The sequence below is a fragment of the Selaginella moellendorffii genome, unplaced genomic scaffold (assembly GCF_000143415.4).
Source record: "Selaginella moellendorffii unplaced genomic scaffold, v1.0 SELMOscaffold_105, whole genome shotgun sequence".
NCBI lineage: Eukaryota > Viridiplantae > Streptophyta > Lycopodiopsida > Selaginellales > Selaginellaceae > Selaginella > Selaginella moellendorffii.
Window position 1 is genome coordinate 30,109 of NW_003314366.1, and position 15,144 is coordinate 45,252.

The 15,144-nt window shown below is 47.1% G+C and overlaps 2 protein-coding genes and 2 long non-coding RNA genes across 7 annotated transcripts; 2 read left to right on the plus strand and 2 right to left on the minus strand.

Annotated features, from left to right (window-relative positions):
* Nucleotides 1–1,241: 1,241 nt before the first annotated feature.
* LOC9647618 lies at nucleotides 1,242–2,235 on the minus strand. Its single transcript, XR_002990928.1, has 4 exons — nucleotides 2,158–2,235; nucleotides 1,956–2,042; nucleotides 1,521–1,889; nucleotides 1,242–1,470 (listed from the first exon to the last, which is right to left on the minus strand). It is a non-coding gene; the product is annotated as an uncharacterized LOC9647618 (long non-coding RNA).
* LOC9647666 lies at nucleotides 2,223–8,922 on the plus strand. 2 transcript variants are annotated; one of them, XM_024663943.1, is made up of 6 exons: nucleotides 2,223–4,202; nucleotides 4,263–4,395; nucleotides 4,447–4,701; nucleotides 4,756–4,974; nucleotides 5,036–5,043; nucleotides 8,885–8,922. In XM_024663943.1, the coding sequence occupies exons 1-4, from the start codon at nucleotides 2,283–2,285 to the stop codon at nucleotides 4,938–4,940; spliced, it is 2,493 nt and encodes an 830-aa protein (XP_024519711.1). In that variant the 5' UTR covers nucleotides 2,223–2,282; the 3' UTR covers nucleotides 4,941–4,974; nucleotides 5,036–5,043; nucleotides 8,885–8,922. The 2 variants fall into 2 exon arrangements, with proteins under 2 accessions (XP_024519711.1, XP_002990145.1); XM_002990099.2 differs by lacking the exon at nucleotides 8,885–8,922 and having other exon boundaries at nucleotides 5,036–5,226.
* LOC9647619 lies at nucleotides 5,046–11,706 on the minus strand. Of its 3 annotated transcripts, XM_024663941.1 has the most exons (6): nucleotides 9,766–11,706; nucleotides 9,573–9,705; nucleotides 9,267–9,521; nucleotides 8,994–9,212; nucleotides 8,925–8,932; nucleotides 5,046–5,083 (listed from the first exon to the last, which is right to left on the minus strand). In XM_024663941.1, the coding sequence occupies exons 1-4, from the start codon at nucleotides 11,683–11,685 to the stop codon at nucleotides 9,028–9,030; spliced, it is 2,493 nt and encodes an 830-aa protein (XP_024519709.1). In that variant the 5' UTR covers nucleotides 11,686–11,706; the 3' UTR covers nucleotides 5,046–5,083; nucleotides 8,925–8,932; nucleotides 8,994–9,027. The 3 variants fall into 3 exon arrangements, with proteins under 3 accessions (XP_024519709.1, XP_024519708.1, XP_024519710.1); XM_024663940.1 differs by lacking the exon at nucleotides 5,046–5,083 and having other exon boundaries at nucleotides 8,742–8,932; XM_024663942.1 differs by lacking the exons at nucleotides 5,046–5,083; nucleotides 8,925–8,932 and adding an exon at nucleotides 8,892–8,906.
* Nucleotides 11,707–11,732: 26 nt separating this feature from the next.
* Nucleotides 11,733–13,055, plus strand: LOC112342312. The gene is made up of 4 exons (XR_002990929.1): nucleotides 11,733–11,810; nucleotides 11,926–12,012; nucleotides 12,079–12,447; nucleotides 12,498–13,055. It is a non-coding gene; the product is annotated as an uncharacterized LOC112342312 (long non-coding RNA).
* Nucleotides 13,056–15,144: the final 2,089 nt, after the last annotated feature.

Below are 15,144 nucleotides of genomic sequence, written 5' to 3' on the forward strand. Positions count from 1 at the left end.
AAGTCTTTTATGCCAAAGCTCCGCACAAGAATCTACCTCCACAGTCTGAAAGGCTTGAACCGGGTCAGCAGCAATAATCTCATACAAGTCCCCAATGCATGACCCACAAAGCAATTGTGTCCCAAGCATATAAAAGTTGCTAGAGTCAACCAAAGAGACTCCCTTTGCATCAAAGATTACCACTACATTTTGATCATATATCTTGGCGACAAACATTAAGTTTCGTCGCAAAGTGGAAACGCGCATGGCACCATCAAAGGCCATGGTCCTCCCATGATCAAGTGAGAGCCAAAATTGCCCAATGCCTTCTACGGGATAATGGTATTGTCACCTAAATGAACACCATGTTTTCCAATACTTGGCTGATAACACTCAAAAAGACTCTTCTTATTGCTCATAAGATTAATACAACCAAAGTCTAAGAGCCACCGGCTTGGTGCTGCAATTGCCTCTGCGTTGTAGAGCTCCTCAGCAGCCTCATTTGCTGTAGCAATTCCATCATGCTCGAGTAGATTGGCTTTTGCCGGCGTAGCTAGTCGCTTGACAGGCTTGGGAGCAAGGCAATCTCAAGCCCAGTGGCCCATCTCCAAGCAGCGAGCACACTGATTCTTAGCAAGTCTGGGCTTGGCACGCCTAGATGCCATGGAATTTTACCCTTTCTGGGCATTTGCAGCTGCATGCAGTTTTGCCACCTTGGCATCACCAGAAGCCTGCGAAGCATACATAACCTGCGGCATTTCAGCTCTCTTGCTTCGCATGGCCTCAATGTTGTGAAGACTCCTCATGGCATTTGCCCAAGTCATCCCTGGTTGGAGAAGCAGGCTCTCAACTGTATTCTTCCAGCTAGCTGGCAAGGACCTGTAGAGCTGCAGCCTCTACTACTCATCTGTGAGATAGTGTTTCACCCCAACAGCCACAAGTTGTGTGAAGAAGCCTTGGAGTTCGGCAGTGTGAGTCTGGATACTGCCATTTTCCTCTAGCCTCAAGGAATCCATTTGTGAATGGATGTTGAAGACATCCATTTCACTCTTGGTGCCATAGGTGTCACTCAGCCACTTCCAAAGCTCTACCGTAGTGGACTTTGGAATCGATGGGGCAGCAAAGAGAACATTCGAGGACAAGCACATCACAATACTCCCTCTAGCCTTGGAATCCCGAAGGTTCCAATCACGCACCTCGGCAGCGCTAAAGCCTAGAGCCGGTGATGACTCTGTCCCATCTACAATCCCCAACAAACCATGAAACAAGAGATAGGATTCAAGATGGATCTTGAATCCCTCAAACCCTTCTCCATCAAACTTGCGGATGGATGGCTTTCCTTCCATAGTGCTATTCCAGCTCTGATACCATGAGTAGCAGACAGAATAGGAAAACCCTAATGGACATGTGGCGAGGTGTGTCATGTAACAAGCTCCAGTGTCGCCATATCTCCTTCACACCTTCAGACACCACAGTTTTCAATCTTTGCACCTGTAGATAAAGCTCAGTAACAGAGAAAAGAAACTGGCGAAGGTCCTTACTAGTGCATCTACTGTGTAGCTGCCAAGATGCCCGCGAGCATGCTTCATCTTGCAGTATGTGCAAGCACCCAAGCAGCCAACGTTGATAGGAATGATCTCGACAAACTTGTTCTTACGAACCTGAAAACACAACAGCAAAAGAGATTATAAACTTTTGGCAAATCAAGAGACGGTAAAGCATCCCGTTGAAGCAGCCAGGCCTCGTGGCCTTTCAAAGTCTCCCCTGCTGTATTTGCTGCACTCCGATGACGCTGATGGCTTCGAGATCTTTTAAACCCTGAGGAACGCATCCAGCTATCCACCAAGGGAATAGAGGCCGCTTTGCCTTTACATATCAGTGTTTCCATTGTCGGAGCTTTCAGAGTACACCTGCGAATAAGACAGCAGCAACAAGTTGATCCAGCTTAAGATTCTTCCTTCTGATACTGAACTTACGTGTTGATCAGCCAAAGATCAGCTCTCTGAGGAGAGTCCGAGATGGCCATAAGCCTGAAGCTGTCCTGCCATATACTCACAGCCGCTCTGAATGAGTAGTCAACATTAGTTCTTTTCTACGTGAACCTACTCCAGTTTACCTGCCCGAATGCAGGTAAACTCAGTAAAGTCTACACCATTTCACAGATTCAGCTGAACATACCTCAATGCCAGTTTCAGGTGTTTTCTATCAACCTCACATCGAATGCAGTCGAAGCTCGCCTCGCACAATGTCCCATTCTACGGCTAGAACCCTAAAAAACAGAGTACCTAGGTTAGGGTTCCGCCATGGTGCGAGAGCAGTCTCATGGGAAGCCGCCAAGGGCGGATGGGGAAGAATTGGAATCAGCTATCAGGGCTGGGAAGCGGCAAAGGGCGGATGGGCCTGAGCGATCGATTCAGCAGCAGATTGAGGAAGTGGAATCGGAGATCAGGGCCGTGCAACAAGCGATTGAGCTGGTTGAGCAGAAGGTGGAGCGCGCTGACCAGAAGGTGGATTCCACGCAGGGTGAGCTTCAGAAGCACTGGATGGAGAAGGAGAAGCAGCTCCGTGATGAGAAGAAGCAGCTCCGTGATGAGGAGAAGCAGCTCCGTCAGCAGCTCATTCCCTTTAGTGGAGTTGATTGGTCAAACGCCCGTGATCGGATTGCCAAGCTGAAGGAGCTCTTTGGACCTCGTCTTAAGCATGCCCGCATGTACAGAAAATGCCTTGAAAGGGATTCATTATCTTCTTTGCCAACTGGCTTGTCTCTGAAGGACATCGGGCAGCAGTTTCCCATTGTTGGACGAGAGAAGACTGTGGATGCATTGCTCAGGGGTAACTGGCTGTTGTACAAGCAATTCATGAGCAATCAACACACAGACTGGGATGTGTTTAGGCGCCTCCACCATATAATGGGTGTGGTTGGATTCCCGGGTGCGGGAAAAACATCATTTGGCAAGGCACTCCCACAAATACTCATTGAGATGAGAAGGCAACAGAGTGATCCAGGGCTAAGGATTCAACAACTTGCCTCGCTTTTCGATACATCAATCGATGAGGTGCGACCGTGGGATGCCATGATGAGCACCGTTGAACATCTCGACGTGGTCATGTACCATGATTTTATTTCAACTTTCATTGGCGAGGCCGGGCTGGGTGATGCTCAGGTTTTGGCCCTGAGGACTTTGCATGCAGCTGTTTCTAGAGCAGATGGCCAAGATAACATCAGAAAAGATACTGGGACTTGGACGTGTTTTTTTTACCAAGAGCTTGTCGCTGTTGTTGATGCCAAAGCACCTGATTTGAAGAAGTTCCTCCTGTTTGATGACGTGATAGCTTTGTTGCGAGAAGTCTGCGAGCTCGGAGACCAAAACATTTTCCTGTCGTTCTTCTTTGATGAGATTGGGAGGAACAACGTCCTTGTTCAGAAAGTGTTTCGGGAGTTCATAGTTTGGAAGTACAGCAACGTGGGTGGCAAAACGTTTGTCACTATGCTCGGAGCGACCAACCTTTTCACAGCGGCATCTTTGAGAGAGAGCGGTGACACTGGATCATCTGAAGTGATTTATATTCCTGTCAACCCTCTCAGCAGCAGCGATCGGGAGAAGCTGGTGTTGCAAGTCTTTAACAAGGTGCTGAGGACTTCAAACCGTGAAGAACTTCACGCTTTAAATGATGGCATGCAGCTGTTGTGCAAGCTGAGCGGAGGGAATCCGAGGTTGATTACCTTCATGGTTCAGGCTTTGGCTTCAGATGACCCAGACATGGCCCTTGACATTGACAACCTTGCGCTGAGAATTCAGGAGCCCTTCCTGAGAGACAAAGTAAGGCGGATTCTGGATCGTGTGTGGAGCCTATGCAGAAGATTCGAGTATTACAATGGCTTTGCCGGGGATGAGAGATTTTCTTATTTCTTACGAGCAATTCAAGCATCGATGCTTCGTGAGCATGTCTCAAGGAATGGACCGGTTCTGCTGCAGGCCTTTCCAAGAGAGAATGTTTTGACATGGGAAGCTCTGGAGAGTTGTGGAGTAGTGGCTGTGGTTCTTGACGAAGAAAAGGCTCTGGTGGAGTTTTCACCTGTGTTACTGCATAAGCTAACACTCCAGCGGGAGGACCTTTTTGGCTCTACAACTTTTGATTTGACAACAATGTCAACGGATGATTGGAAGCAGAAGGAAGACAACGATTTGGTGTCTCTGATCTTCAGCATCTACATTCATAAGGTATGTGAATTCTACGTTCATAGTCTTTCATAGTCTCGGTTACTAACATGTTATTTGCAGTTACTATCGGGGGGTTCAGACACCTTCATGCTGGCGGACGTGTTGCCTTGCGATTGGTACATCCCTGACAATCTGAAGAACCGAAAGTTCAGGTTCCCCACTTTTCCAGTTTCAATCAAGCAACTGAGTCCAGGTATGTTCTTGTTTTTAGTTTTTTGGTTTCGGATCAAACACAGTAGTCCAGGCTCAAAGGAGGAGGTTCAAAGGTCAGGGACTTGGGCCATGTGTGGACCTCGGAACAGCGGGGCTGATACCTTCCTGATACTCGAGGAAGTAAAAGGCATTGATTTGGAGCCATTTCTTTTGTACATCCAAAGCAAGTGCTCTGGAGACCCTCTTAAGCCAGCCATTGCGGATTGGTCGGAAGTCGTTCGAAATGTTAAGAGTGACGTCCGAAGACTGATTGCTATCAAGGACAATGAGCAGCCTGGCGATGAAAGTAAGTCCATACGTTATACATTTTTTGTTTATTTTTAATTTTTGTTTTTTGTAGAGTATGCTCGAACGAACTTTGGATACGTATTTTTCTCGGACAAGGACAATTCATCAGCTCTCTCATATCAAAAGTCTAATCCGATGGATATATACGCCTCGAGTGTTATTATCGGCTCCAATTTTGGTATGATCGAGCAGATTGCAGCTGTAAGGCATACCAAAAAGTGTACGAGAGAGATGTGATCACCAGTATTTAGTGGTAAAGGAGGCTTTCCAGGTGCGATTCAGCTAGACTTTGATACCAAGAGAGTCTTACGATTCTGGTTTTCCTTTGGTAGGTGACTGGATTCTCTATTGGTGACAGTAAGGGAAACGGCATAGATAATGTGTTGACGTTGAGTGCACAACAATCCATATTTAAGTTTATTTAAGAAATTTAGTTTAAAAAGTCATAATTATTATTATTTCAGTTATTTTAAATTCATGTATAGTCATATATAGTAAATCCATATATATGTATTTAGCCTGAGCTTAGGTGTCTCTCTTAAAACATTTCCTTCTCTTCTGTTTGATTATTTACAAGCAGCCATGTAAGTACTTCATTTGATTGATATCTTTTAGATTTCTTGCTCTTATAGTTGGCATATTAAATTACATCCACGGATGTAACAAAGTTTCTCTTTTGACCGTTGAATTTTTGTCAAAAGTTCCAAAGTGGAATGGTTATATCAATAGAAGTTGAGACTACTCGAGAATAAGTAGTGGGATTGAGATAGAGGAAGAGTCTCAAACAAGTTTAGCGAGAACTAAACCAATGAAAGGGAGAGAACCACCACAGGTGGTCGATCGAGTCTTTATGTTAAAGAGACCATGCTTCTTGGAGGATGGACAACACATAATGAGCCTTCGGTGTCAAACTATTGACAAATATTGGCTAGGTGCCAAAGATGGAAAGGGTAATACATGCTAGTATTACTTTATAAAATAATTTATCGTTCAATGAAGACATCGAACTTCATCTATAGGTGGTGGAGTTGTGAGACACAAATCCCTAAGCCCCAAAGTGGAGCTAAAAGGAGTCCAGTGGTTGCGTTGTGGAGAGCCATCCCGCGAGCTGTCGGCATGTGTCACCGATGTCGAGGGAGCGGCACCATTTTAACGGAATACACGCTTTTCCAGAAGTCGTGTGTGGAGTTCAGGGTTGAAACTCACATATTCACGATCAGAAGGAAGAGCGGAATCCAACGGTATATTCCGTTTTGACTCGGTCAACAGGGATACAGTCGGAATATTGGGGAATATTCCATACTGACGGTTGACTCTGCGTTGACCGTGCGTTGACTCGAGATGGGGGTGGCCTGGAGTGACTTGGGACATACCTGAAGTCCATTGGCCAGACCCTGGGAGTCATCGGGTACGCGGAGAGGGATGCAAACATGTGCTTCTGTGTCTTGAAAAGTGCGGTACAAGACATGGCTAGGCTCGCGGAGGGAGCTTAGCCCTGACCAGGAACGAACCGAGGTTTGGGGAGCATCTCCAGCACGTAATCACTCGGGGGAGTGTGTCTGCGGGAGCTTCATCCATCACCTGTTTAAGGTTTAGGATGTCCCCCAAGCCTAGCTGCGTGTAAGGCAGCTTGAAGGCGAGGGGGGCCTTCCGAAAATACACAAGCAGCCAATAAAGGGCCGGCCCATTGCAAGCTACATTGGGACTTTGTGGGAGCCTCTCGCGTGTTAGCTTCACCGCCAGCTCTACGACATCCTGCTGAAGCAGCCAACGTTTCTTTCCGACTTGCGCATGCTGCTGCAGGACCTCCTCCACCTATAGCTCCCGTGGGACTGCTGGCTCTTCACGTTCGATGTAGAGAGCCTCTACCCAAGCATCCCCACACGAGAAGGTCTCCAACGCCTCCGCGACTTTGTGTTTGCCGAGTACGGCAACACCACAAGCTTGCGGTTCCTCATGGCTGCGGCTGCCCTCGTCCTGGAGCACAACTATGTGGAGTTCGACAGTAACATCTACCAGCAGATCTGTGGCACAGCAATGGGCTCCAACTTCGAGGTGGTCTACGCTTGCCTCTTCCTCTGCTCTCTCGAAGCCGAGTACAAGCATGCCACCAACGACTGGCCCTTCTATCTACGAAGGTACATAAATGACGGAGTGGGCATTTGGACAGGTACACGAGCAGGTCTCGAACGATGGCTCCGAGGATACAGCACGCTGTGTCCTTCGATCAAGATCACCTCGGTGATCTCGCTCGAAGAGTTGGATATCCTCGATATCCACTTCTTCAAAGGCCCTCGCTTTGAAGAGACAGGCTGCCTCGACTCGTCCACGTTCCAGAAGCCGCTCAATGCCTACCAGTACCTTCCCTGGACGTCGGTTCACCCATGGCACCAGAAAGTGGCATTCATCCGCAGCGAGCTCCACAGATACCTCCTCCGCGAGAGCACGGCCGATGGATTCCACGCCATGCGCACGCGGTTCTACCACCGCCTCCGTGCCCGGGGATACCCGATTTCCTTCCTCCATCACTGCTTCTCCGGCATCTCCTACGACCAGCGACATCAAGCTCTCCTCGCACGTTCGCGCCATTCTAGCGATGCCTGTCGACAGGCCCCCCTCGCCTTCAAGCTGCCTTACACACTCCACAGTGCGCAGCTAGGCTTGGGGGACATCCTAAACCCTAAACAGGTGATGGATGAAGCTCCCGCAGACACACTCCCCCGAGTGATTACGTGCTGGAGATGCTCCCCAAACCTCGGTTCGTTCCTGGTCAGGGCTAAGCTCCCTCCGCGAGCCTAGCCATGTCTTGTACCGCACTTTTCAAGACACAGAAGCACATGTTTGCATCCCTCTCCGCGTACCCGATGACTCCCAGGGTCTGGCCAATGGACTTCAGGTATGTCCCAAGTCACTCCAGGCCACCCCCATCTCGAGTCAACGCACGGTCAACGCGTAGTCAACGGTCAGAATGGAATATTCCCCAATATTCCGACTGTATCCCTGTTGACCGAGTCAAAACGGAATATACCGTTGGATTCCGCTCTTCCTTCTGATCGTGAATATGTGAGTTTCAACCCTGAACTCCACACACGACTCGTGGAAAAGCGTGTATTCCGTTAAAATGGTGCCGCTCCCTCGACATCGGCGACACATGCCGACAGCTCGCGGGATGGCTCTCCCCAACGCAACCACTGGACTCCGGGTATGTATGAGTGACCTCAGGCCCTCCATCTCAGACTCCATCTCAGACTTCATCTCAAGTCCATCTCATTTCGAGTCTATCTCGAACTCCTTCTCGGACACTTTCATATGTCATGTGTTGGTCCTCTTGTGTCCCTTTTCTAGAGACTCACTTATTGCTCATTTCATGCTTGTTCCTCAAGCACTTCGTTGGGAGTTCCACTCCCACTCTCAACCTTTCAAGTTGGAGCTTTTAGTTCAAACATGTTACACTTATTTGGCTCTCGCTTTAACCACTACCATATGGCACCCTTTTGGCTCCACTTTGGGGCTTAGGGATTTGTGTCTCACAACTCCACCACCTATAGATGAAGTTCGATGTCTTCATTGAACGATAAATTATTTTATAAAGTAATACTAACATGTATTACCCTTTCCATCCTTGGCACCTAGCCAATATTTGTCAATAGTTTGACACCGAAGGCTCATTATGTGTTGTCCATCCTCTAAGAAGCATGGTCTCTTTAACATAAAGACTCGATCGACCACCTGTGGTGGTTCTCTCCCTTTCATTGGTTTAGTTCTCGCTAAACTTGTTTGAGACTCTTCCTCTATCTCAATCCCACTACTTATTCTCGAGTAGTCTCAACTTCTATTGATATAACCATTCCACTTTGGAACTTTTGACAAAAATTCAACGGTCAAAAGGGAAACTTTGTTACATCCGTGGATGTAATTTAATATGCCAACTATAAGAGCAAGAAATCTAAAAGATATCAATCAAATGAAGTACTTACATGGCTGCTTGTAAATAATCAAACAGAAGAGAAGGAAATGTTTTAAGAGAGACACCTAAGCTCAGGCTAAATACATATATATGGATTTACTATATATGACTATACATGAATTTAAAATAACTGAAATAATAATAATTATGACTTTTTAAACTAAATTTCTTAAATAAACTTAAATATGGATTGTTGTGCACTCAACATCAACACATTATCTATGCCGTTTCCCTTACTGTCACCAATAGAGAATCCAGTCACCTACCAAAGGAAAACCAGAATCATAAGACTCTCTTGGTATCAAAGTCTAGCTGAATCGCACCTGGAAAGCCTCCTTTACCACTAAATACTGGTGATCACATCTCTCTCGTACACTTTTTGGTATGCCTTACAGCTGCAATCTGCTCGATCATACCAAAATTGGAGCCGATAATAACACTCGAGGCGTATATATCCATCGGATTAGACTTTTGATATGAGAGAGCTGATGAATTGTCCTTGTCCGAGAAAAATACGTATCCAAAGTTCGTTCGAGCATACTCTACAAAAAACATAAATTAAAAATAAACAAAAAATGTATAACGTATGGACTTACTTTCATCGCCAGGCTGCTCATTGTCCTTGATAGCAATCAGTCTTCGGACGTCACTCTTAACATTTCGAACGACTTCCGACCAATCCGCAATGGCTGGCTTAAGGGGGTCTCCAGAGCACTTGCTTTGGATGTACAAAAGAAATGGCTCCAAATCAATGCCTTTTACTTCCTCGAGTATCAGGAAGGTATCAGCCCCGCTGTTCCGAGGTCCACACATGGCCCAAGTCCCTGACCTTTGAACCTCCTCCTTTGAGCCTGGACTACTGTGTTTGATCCGAAACCAAAAAACTAAAAACAAGAACATACCTGGACTCAGTTGCTTGATTGAAACTGGAAAAGTGGGGAACCTGAACTTTCGGTTCTTCAGATTGTCAGGGATGTACCAATCGCAAGGCAACACGTCCGCCAGCATGAAGGTGTCTGAACCCCCCGATAGTAACTGCAAATAACATGTTAGTAACCGAGACTATGAAAGACTATGAACGTAGAATTCACATACCTTATGAATGTAGATGCTGAAGATCAGAGACACCAAATCGTTGTCTTCCTTCTGCTTCCAATCATCCGTTGACATTGTTGTCAAATCAAAAGTTGTAGAGCCAAAAAGGTCCTCCCGCTGGAGTGTTAGCTTATGCAGTAACACAGGTGAAAACTCCACCAGAGCCTTTTCTTCGTCAAGAACCACAGCCACTACTCCACAACTCTCCAGAGCTTCCCATGTCAAAACATTCTCTCTTGGAAAGGCCTGCAGCAGAACCGGTCCATTCCTTGAGACATGCTCACGAAGCATCGATGCTTGAATTGCTCGTAAGAAATAAGAAAATCTCTCATCCCCGGCAAAGCCATTGTAATACTCGAATCTTCTGCATAGGCTCCACACACGATCCAGAATCCGCCTTACTTTGTCTCTCAGGAAGGGCTCCTGAATTCTCAGCGCAAGGTTGTCAATGTCAAGGGCCATGTCTGGGTCATCTGAAGCCAAAGCCTGAACCATGAAGGTAATCAACCTCGGATTCCCTCCGCTCAGCTTGCACAACAGCTGCATGCCATCATTTAAAGCGTGAAGTTCTTCACGGTTTGAAGTCCTCAGCACCTTGTTAAAGACTTGCAACACCAGCTTCTCCCGATCGCTGCTGCTGAGAGGGTTGACAGGAATATAAATCACTTCAGATGATCCAGTGTCACCGCTCTCTCTCAAAGATGCCGCTGTGAAAAGGTTGGTCGCTCCGAGCATAGTGACAAACGTTTTGCCACCCACGTTGCTGTACTTCCAAACTATGAACTCCCGAAACACTTTCTGAACAAGGACGTTGTTCCTCCCAATCTCATCAAAGAAGAACGACAGGAAAATGTTTTGGTCTCCGAGCTCGCAGACTTCTCGCAACAAAGCTATCACGTCATCAAACAGGAGGAACTTCTTCAAATCAGGTGCTTTGGCATCAACAACAGCGACAAGCTCTTGGTAAAAAAAACACGTCCAAGTCCCAGTATCTTTTCTGATGTTATCTTGGCCATCTGCTCTAGAAACAGCTGCATGCAAAGTCCTCAGGGCCAAAACCTGAGCATCACCCAGCCCGGCCTCGCCAATGAAAGTTGAAATAAAATCATGGTACATGACCACGTCGAGATGTTCAACGGTGCTCATCATGGCATCCCACGGTCGCACCTCATCGATTGATGTATCGAAAAGCGAGGCAAGTTGTTGAATCCTTAGCCCTGGATCACTCTGTTGCCTTCTCATCTCAATGAGTATTTGTGGGAGTGCCTTGCCAAATGATGTTTTTCCCGCACCCGGGAATCCAACCACACCCATTATATGGTGGAGGCGCCTAAACACATCCCAGTCTGTGTGTTGATTGCTCATGAATTGCTTGTACAACAGCCAGTTACCCCTGAGCAATGCATCCACAGTCTTCTCTCGTCCAACAATGGGAAACTGCTGCCCGATGTCCTTCAGAGACAAGCCAGTTGGCAAAGAAGATAATGAATCCCTTTCAAGGCATTTTCTGTACATGCGGGCATGCTTAAGACGAGGTCCAAAGAGCTCCTTCAGCTTGGCAATCCGATCACGGGCGTTTGACCAATCAACTCCACTAAAGGGAATGAGCTGCTGACGGAGCTGCTTCTCCTCATCACGGAGCTGCTTCTTCTCATCACGGAGCTGCTTCTCCTTCTCCATCCAGTGCTTCTGAAGCTCACCCTGCGTGGAATCCACCTTCTGGTCAGCGCGCTCCACCTTCTGCTCAACCAGCTCAATCGCTTGTTGCACGGCCCTGATCTCCGATTCCACTTCCTCAATCTGCTGCTGAATCGATCGCTCAGGCCCATCCGCCCTTTGCCGCTTCCCAGCCCTGATAGCTGATTCCAATTCTTCCCCATCCGCCCTTGGCGGCTTCCCATGAGACTGCTCTCGCACCATGGCGGAACCCTAACCTAGGTACTCTGTTTTTTAGGGTTCTAGCCGTAGAATGGGACATTGTGCGAGGCGAGCTTCGACTGCATTCGATGTGAGGTTGATAGAAAACACCTGAAACTGGCATTGAGGTATGTTCAGCTGAATCTGTGAAATGGTGTAGACTTTACTGAGTTTACCTGCATTCGGGCAGGTAAACTGGAGTAGGTTCACGTAGAAAAGAACTAATGTTGACTACTCATTCAGAGCGGCTGTGAGTATATGGCAGGACAGCTTCAGGCTTATGGCCATCTCGGACTCTCCTCAGAGAGCTGATCTTTGGCTGATCAACACGTAAGTTCAGTATCAGAAGGAAGAATCTTAAGCTGGATCAACTTGTTGCTGCTGTCTTATTCGCAGGTGTACTCTGAAAGCTCCGACAATGGAAACACTGATATGTAAAGGCAAAGCGGCCTCTATTCCCTTGGTGGATAGCTGGATGCGTTCCTCAGGGTTTAAAAGATCTCGAAGCCATCAGCGTCATCGGAGTGCAGCAAATACAGCAGGGGAGACTTTGAAAGGCCACGAGGCCTGGCTGCTTCAACGGGATGCTTTACCGTCTCTTGATTTGCCAAAAGTTTATAATCTCTTTTGCTGTTGTGTTTTCAGGTTCGTAAGAACAAGTTTGTCGAGATCATTCCTATCAACGTTGGCTGCTTGGGTGCTTGCACATACTGCAAGATGAAGCATGCTCGCGGGCATCTTGGCAGCTACACAGTAGATGCACTAGTAAGGACCTTCGCCAGTTTCTTTTCTCTGTTACTGAGCTTTATCTACAGGTGCAAAGATTGAAAACTGTGGTGTCTGAAGGTGTGAAGGAGATATGGCGACACTGGAGCTTGTTACATGACACACCTCGCCACATGTCCATTAGGGTTTTCCTGTTCTGTCTGCTACTCATGGTATCAGAGCTGGAATAGCACTATGGAAGGAAAGCCATTCATCCGCAAGTTTGATGGAGAAGGGTTTGAGGGATTCAAGATCCATCTTGAATCCTATCTCTTGTTTCATGGTTTGTTGGGGATTGTAGATGGGACAGAGTCATCACCGGCTCTAGGCTTTAGCGCTGCCGAGGTGCGTGATTGGAACCTTCGGGATTCCAAGGCTAGAGGGAGTATTGTGATGTGCTTGTCCTCGAATGTTCTCTTTGCTGCCCCATCGATTCCAAAGTCCACTACGGTAGAGCTTTGGAAGTGGCTGAGTGACACCTATGGCACCAAGAGTGAAATGGATGTCTTCAACATCCATTCACAAATGGATTCCTTGAGGCTAGAGGAAAATGGCAGTATCCAGACTCACACTGCCGAACTCCAAGGCTTCTTCACACAACTTGTGGCTGCTGGGGTGAAACACTATCTCACAGATGAGTAGTAGAGGCTGCAGCTCTACAGGTCCTTGCCAGCTAGCTGGAAGAATACAGTTGAGAGCCTGCTTCTCCAACCAGGGATGACTTGGGCAAATGCCATGAGGAGTCTTCACAACATTGAGGCCATGCGAAGCAAGAGAGCTGAAATGCCGCAGGTTATGTATGCTTCGCAGGCTTCTGGTGATGCCAAGGTGGCAAAACTGCATGCAGCTGCAAATGCCCAGAAAGGGTAAAATTCCATGGCATCTAGGCGTGCCAAGCCCAGACTTGCTAAGAATCAGTGTGCTCGCTGCTTGGAGATGGGCCACTGGGCTTGAGATTGCCTTGCTCCCAAGCCTGTCAAGCGACTAGCTACGCCGGCAAAAGCCAATCTACTCGAGCATGATGGAATTGCTACAGCAAATGAGGCTGCTGAGGAGCTCTACAACGCAGAGGCAATTGCAGCACCAAGCCGGTGGCTCTTAGACTTTGGTTGTATTAATCTTATGAGCAATAAGAAGAGTCTTTTTGAGTGTTATCAGCCAAGTATTGGAAAACATGGTGTTCATTTAGGTGACAATACCATTATCCCGTAGAAGGCATTGGGCAATTTTGGCTCTCACTTGATCATGGGAGGACCATGGCCTTTGATGGTGCCATGCGCGTTTCCACTTTGCGACGAAACTTAATGTCTGTCGCCAAGATATATGATCAAAATGTAGTGGTAATCTTTGATGCAAAGGGAGTCTCTTTGGTTGACTCTAGCAACTTTTATATGCTTGGGACACAATTGCTTTGTGGGTCATGCATTGGGGACTTGTATGAGATTATTGCTGCTGACCCGGTTCAAGCCTTTCAGACTGTGGAGGTAGATTCTTGTGCGGAGCTTTGGCATAAAAGACTTGGTCATGTTCATTACCAATCTCTTCAACGGATGAAATCCCAAGATATTGTTACTGGATTGGATTTCCGACGTATCCCATCTACATTTTGTGAAGCTTGCATTTTAGGCAAGCATCACCATCAGAATTTCTCGCCGAGTAAGCATCGAGCACTTAACTTCTGGACTTGGTCCATTCTGATCTTTGCGGCCCCATGGACGTGCCAAGTCACAATGGGGCAAGATATTTCATCACATTTATTGATGACTATAGCCGTCGAACATGCATCCACTTCTTGATGCGTAAAAGTGATGCAGTTGTTGCCTTTCAAACGTACAAGGCCTATGTTGAAAACCTCCTTGGTCGAAAGATAAAATCTCTTCAAGTTGATGGTGGTGGTGAATACCTCAACAATGATCTTCGGGGCATCTGTCATGATGTAAGCATACAACTGCAAGCCACAGCCCGCTACACCCCCCAGCAAAATGGTGTTGTAGAAAGGAAGAATCGCACTCTTGTTAATGCTGCTCACACTTTGTTAGCTGATGCACATCTTGACAAGATGTTTTGGCAAGAGGCTATAGCCACAGCAATGCATGTACAAAATTGCCTTGCCACGGCTGCTTTGGATGGAAAAACCCTTGAGGCATTTTGGACAGGTTCTACTCCTAATGTGTCCCACTTTCAAGTCTTCAGTTGTGCAGCATATTCACATACCCCTGATCAACTCCGGAAAAAGCTAAATCCCAAAAGTAAAAAATTCATCTGGATATGCACAGGACGACACCATCGGGAGAAAAACTTACAAATTATGGGATCTTGCATCTCACAAGGCTCTTGTAAGCACAGATGTCATGTTCAATGAAGACGACTTTCCCATGCGTACAAAGGCTCTTCAAGATCCTTCTTTCATTGCTGAGACTCGACTTGTTCCTTTGATCCACTTATGGGAAATGGTCCACTCTTGCCTCTGCCTCAAGATCCTTCTTTCATTGCTGAGACTTGACTTGTTCCTTTGATCCACTTATGGGAGATGGTCCACTCTTGCCTCCACCTCAAGATCCTATTCATGAGTTGCCACCAGAGATTCCACTAGGGAATCCTCCACTTCTAGACATGCTTGAACTAGCTGATGCTCCTCCAGTCGAGGACAGGCCTCCAACACCTCCACCACCTTGTTGACGTCATGGCATGCCTGAT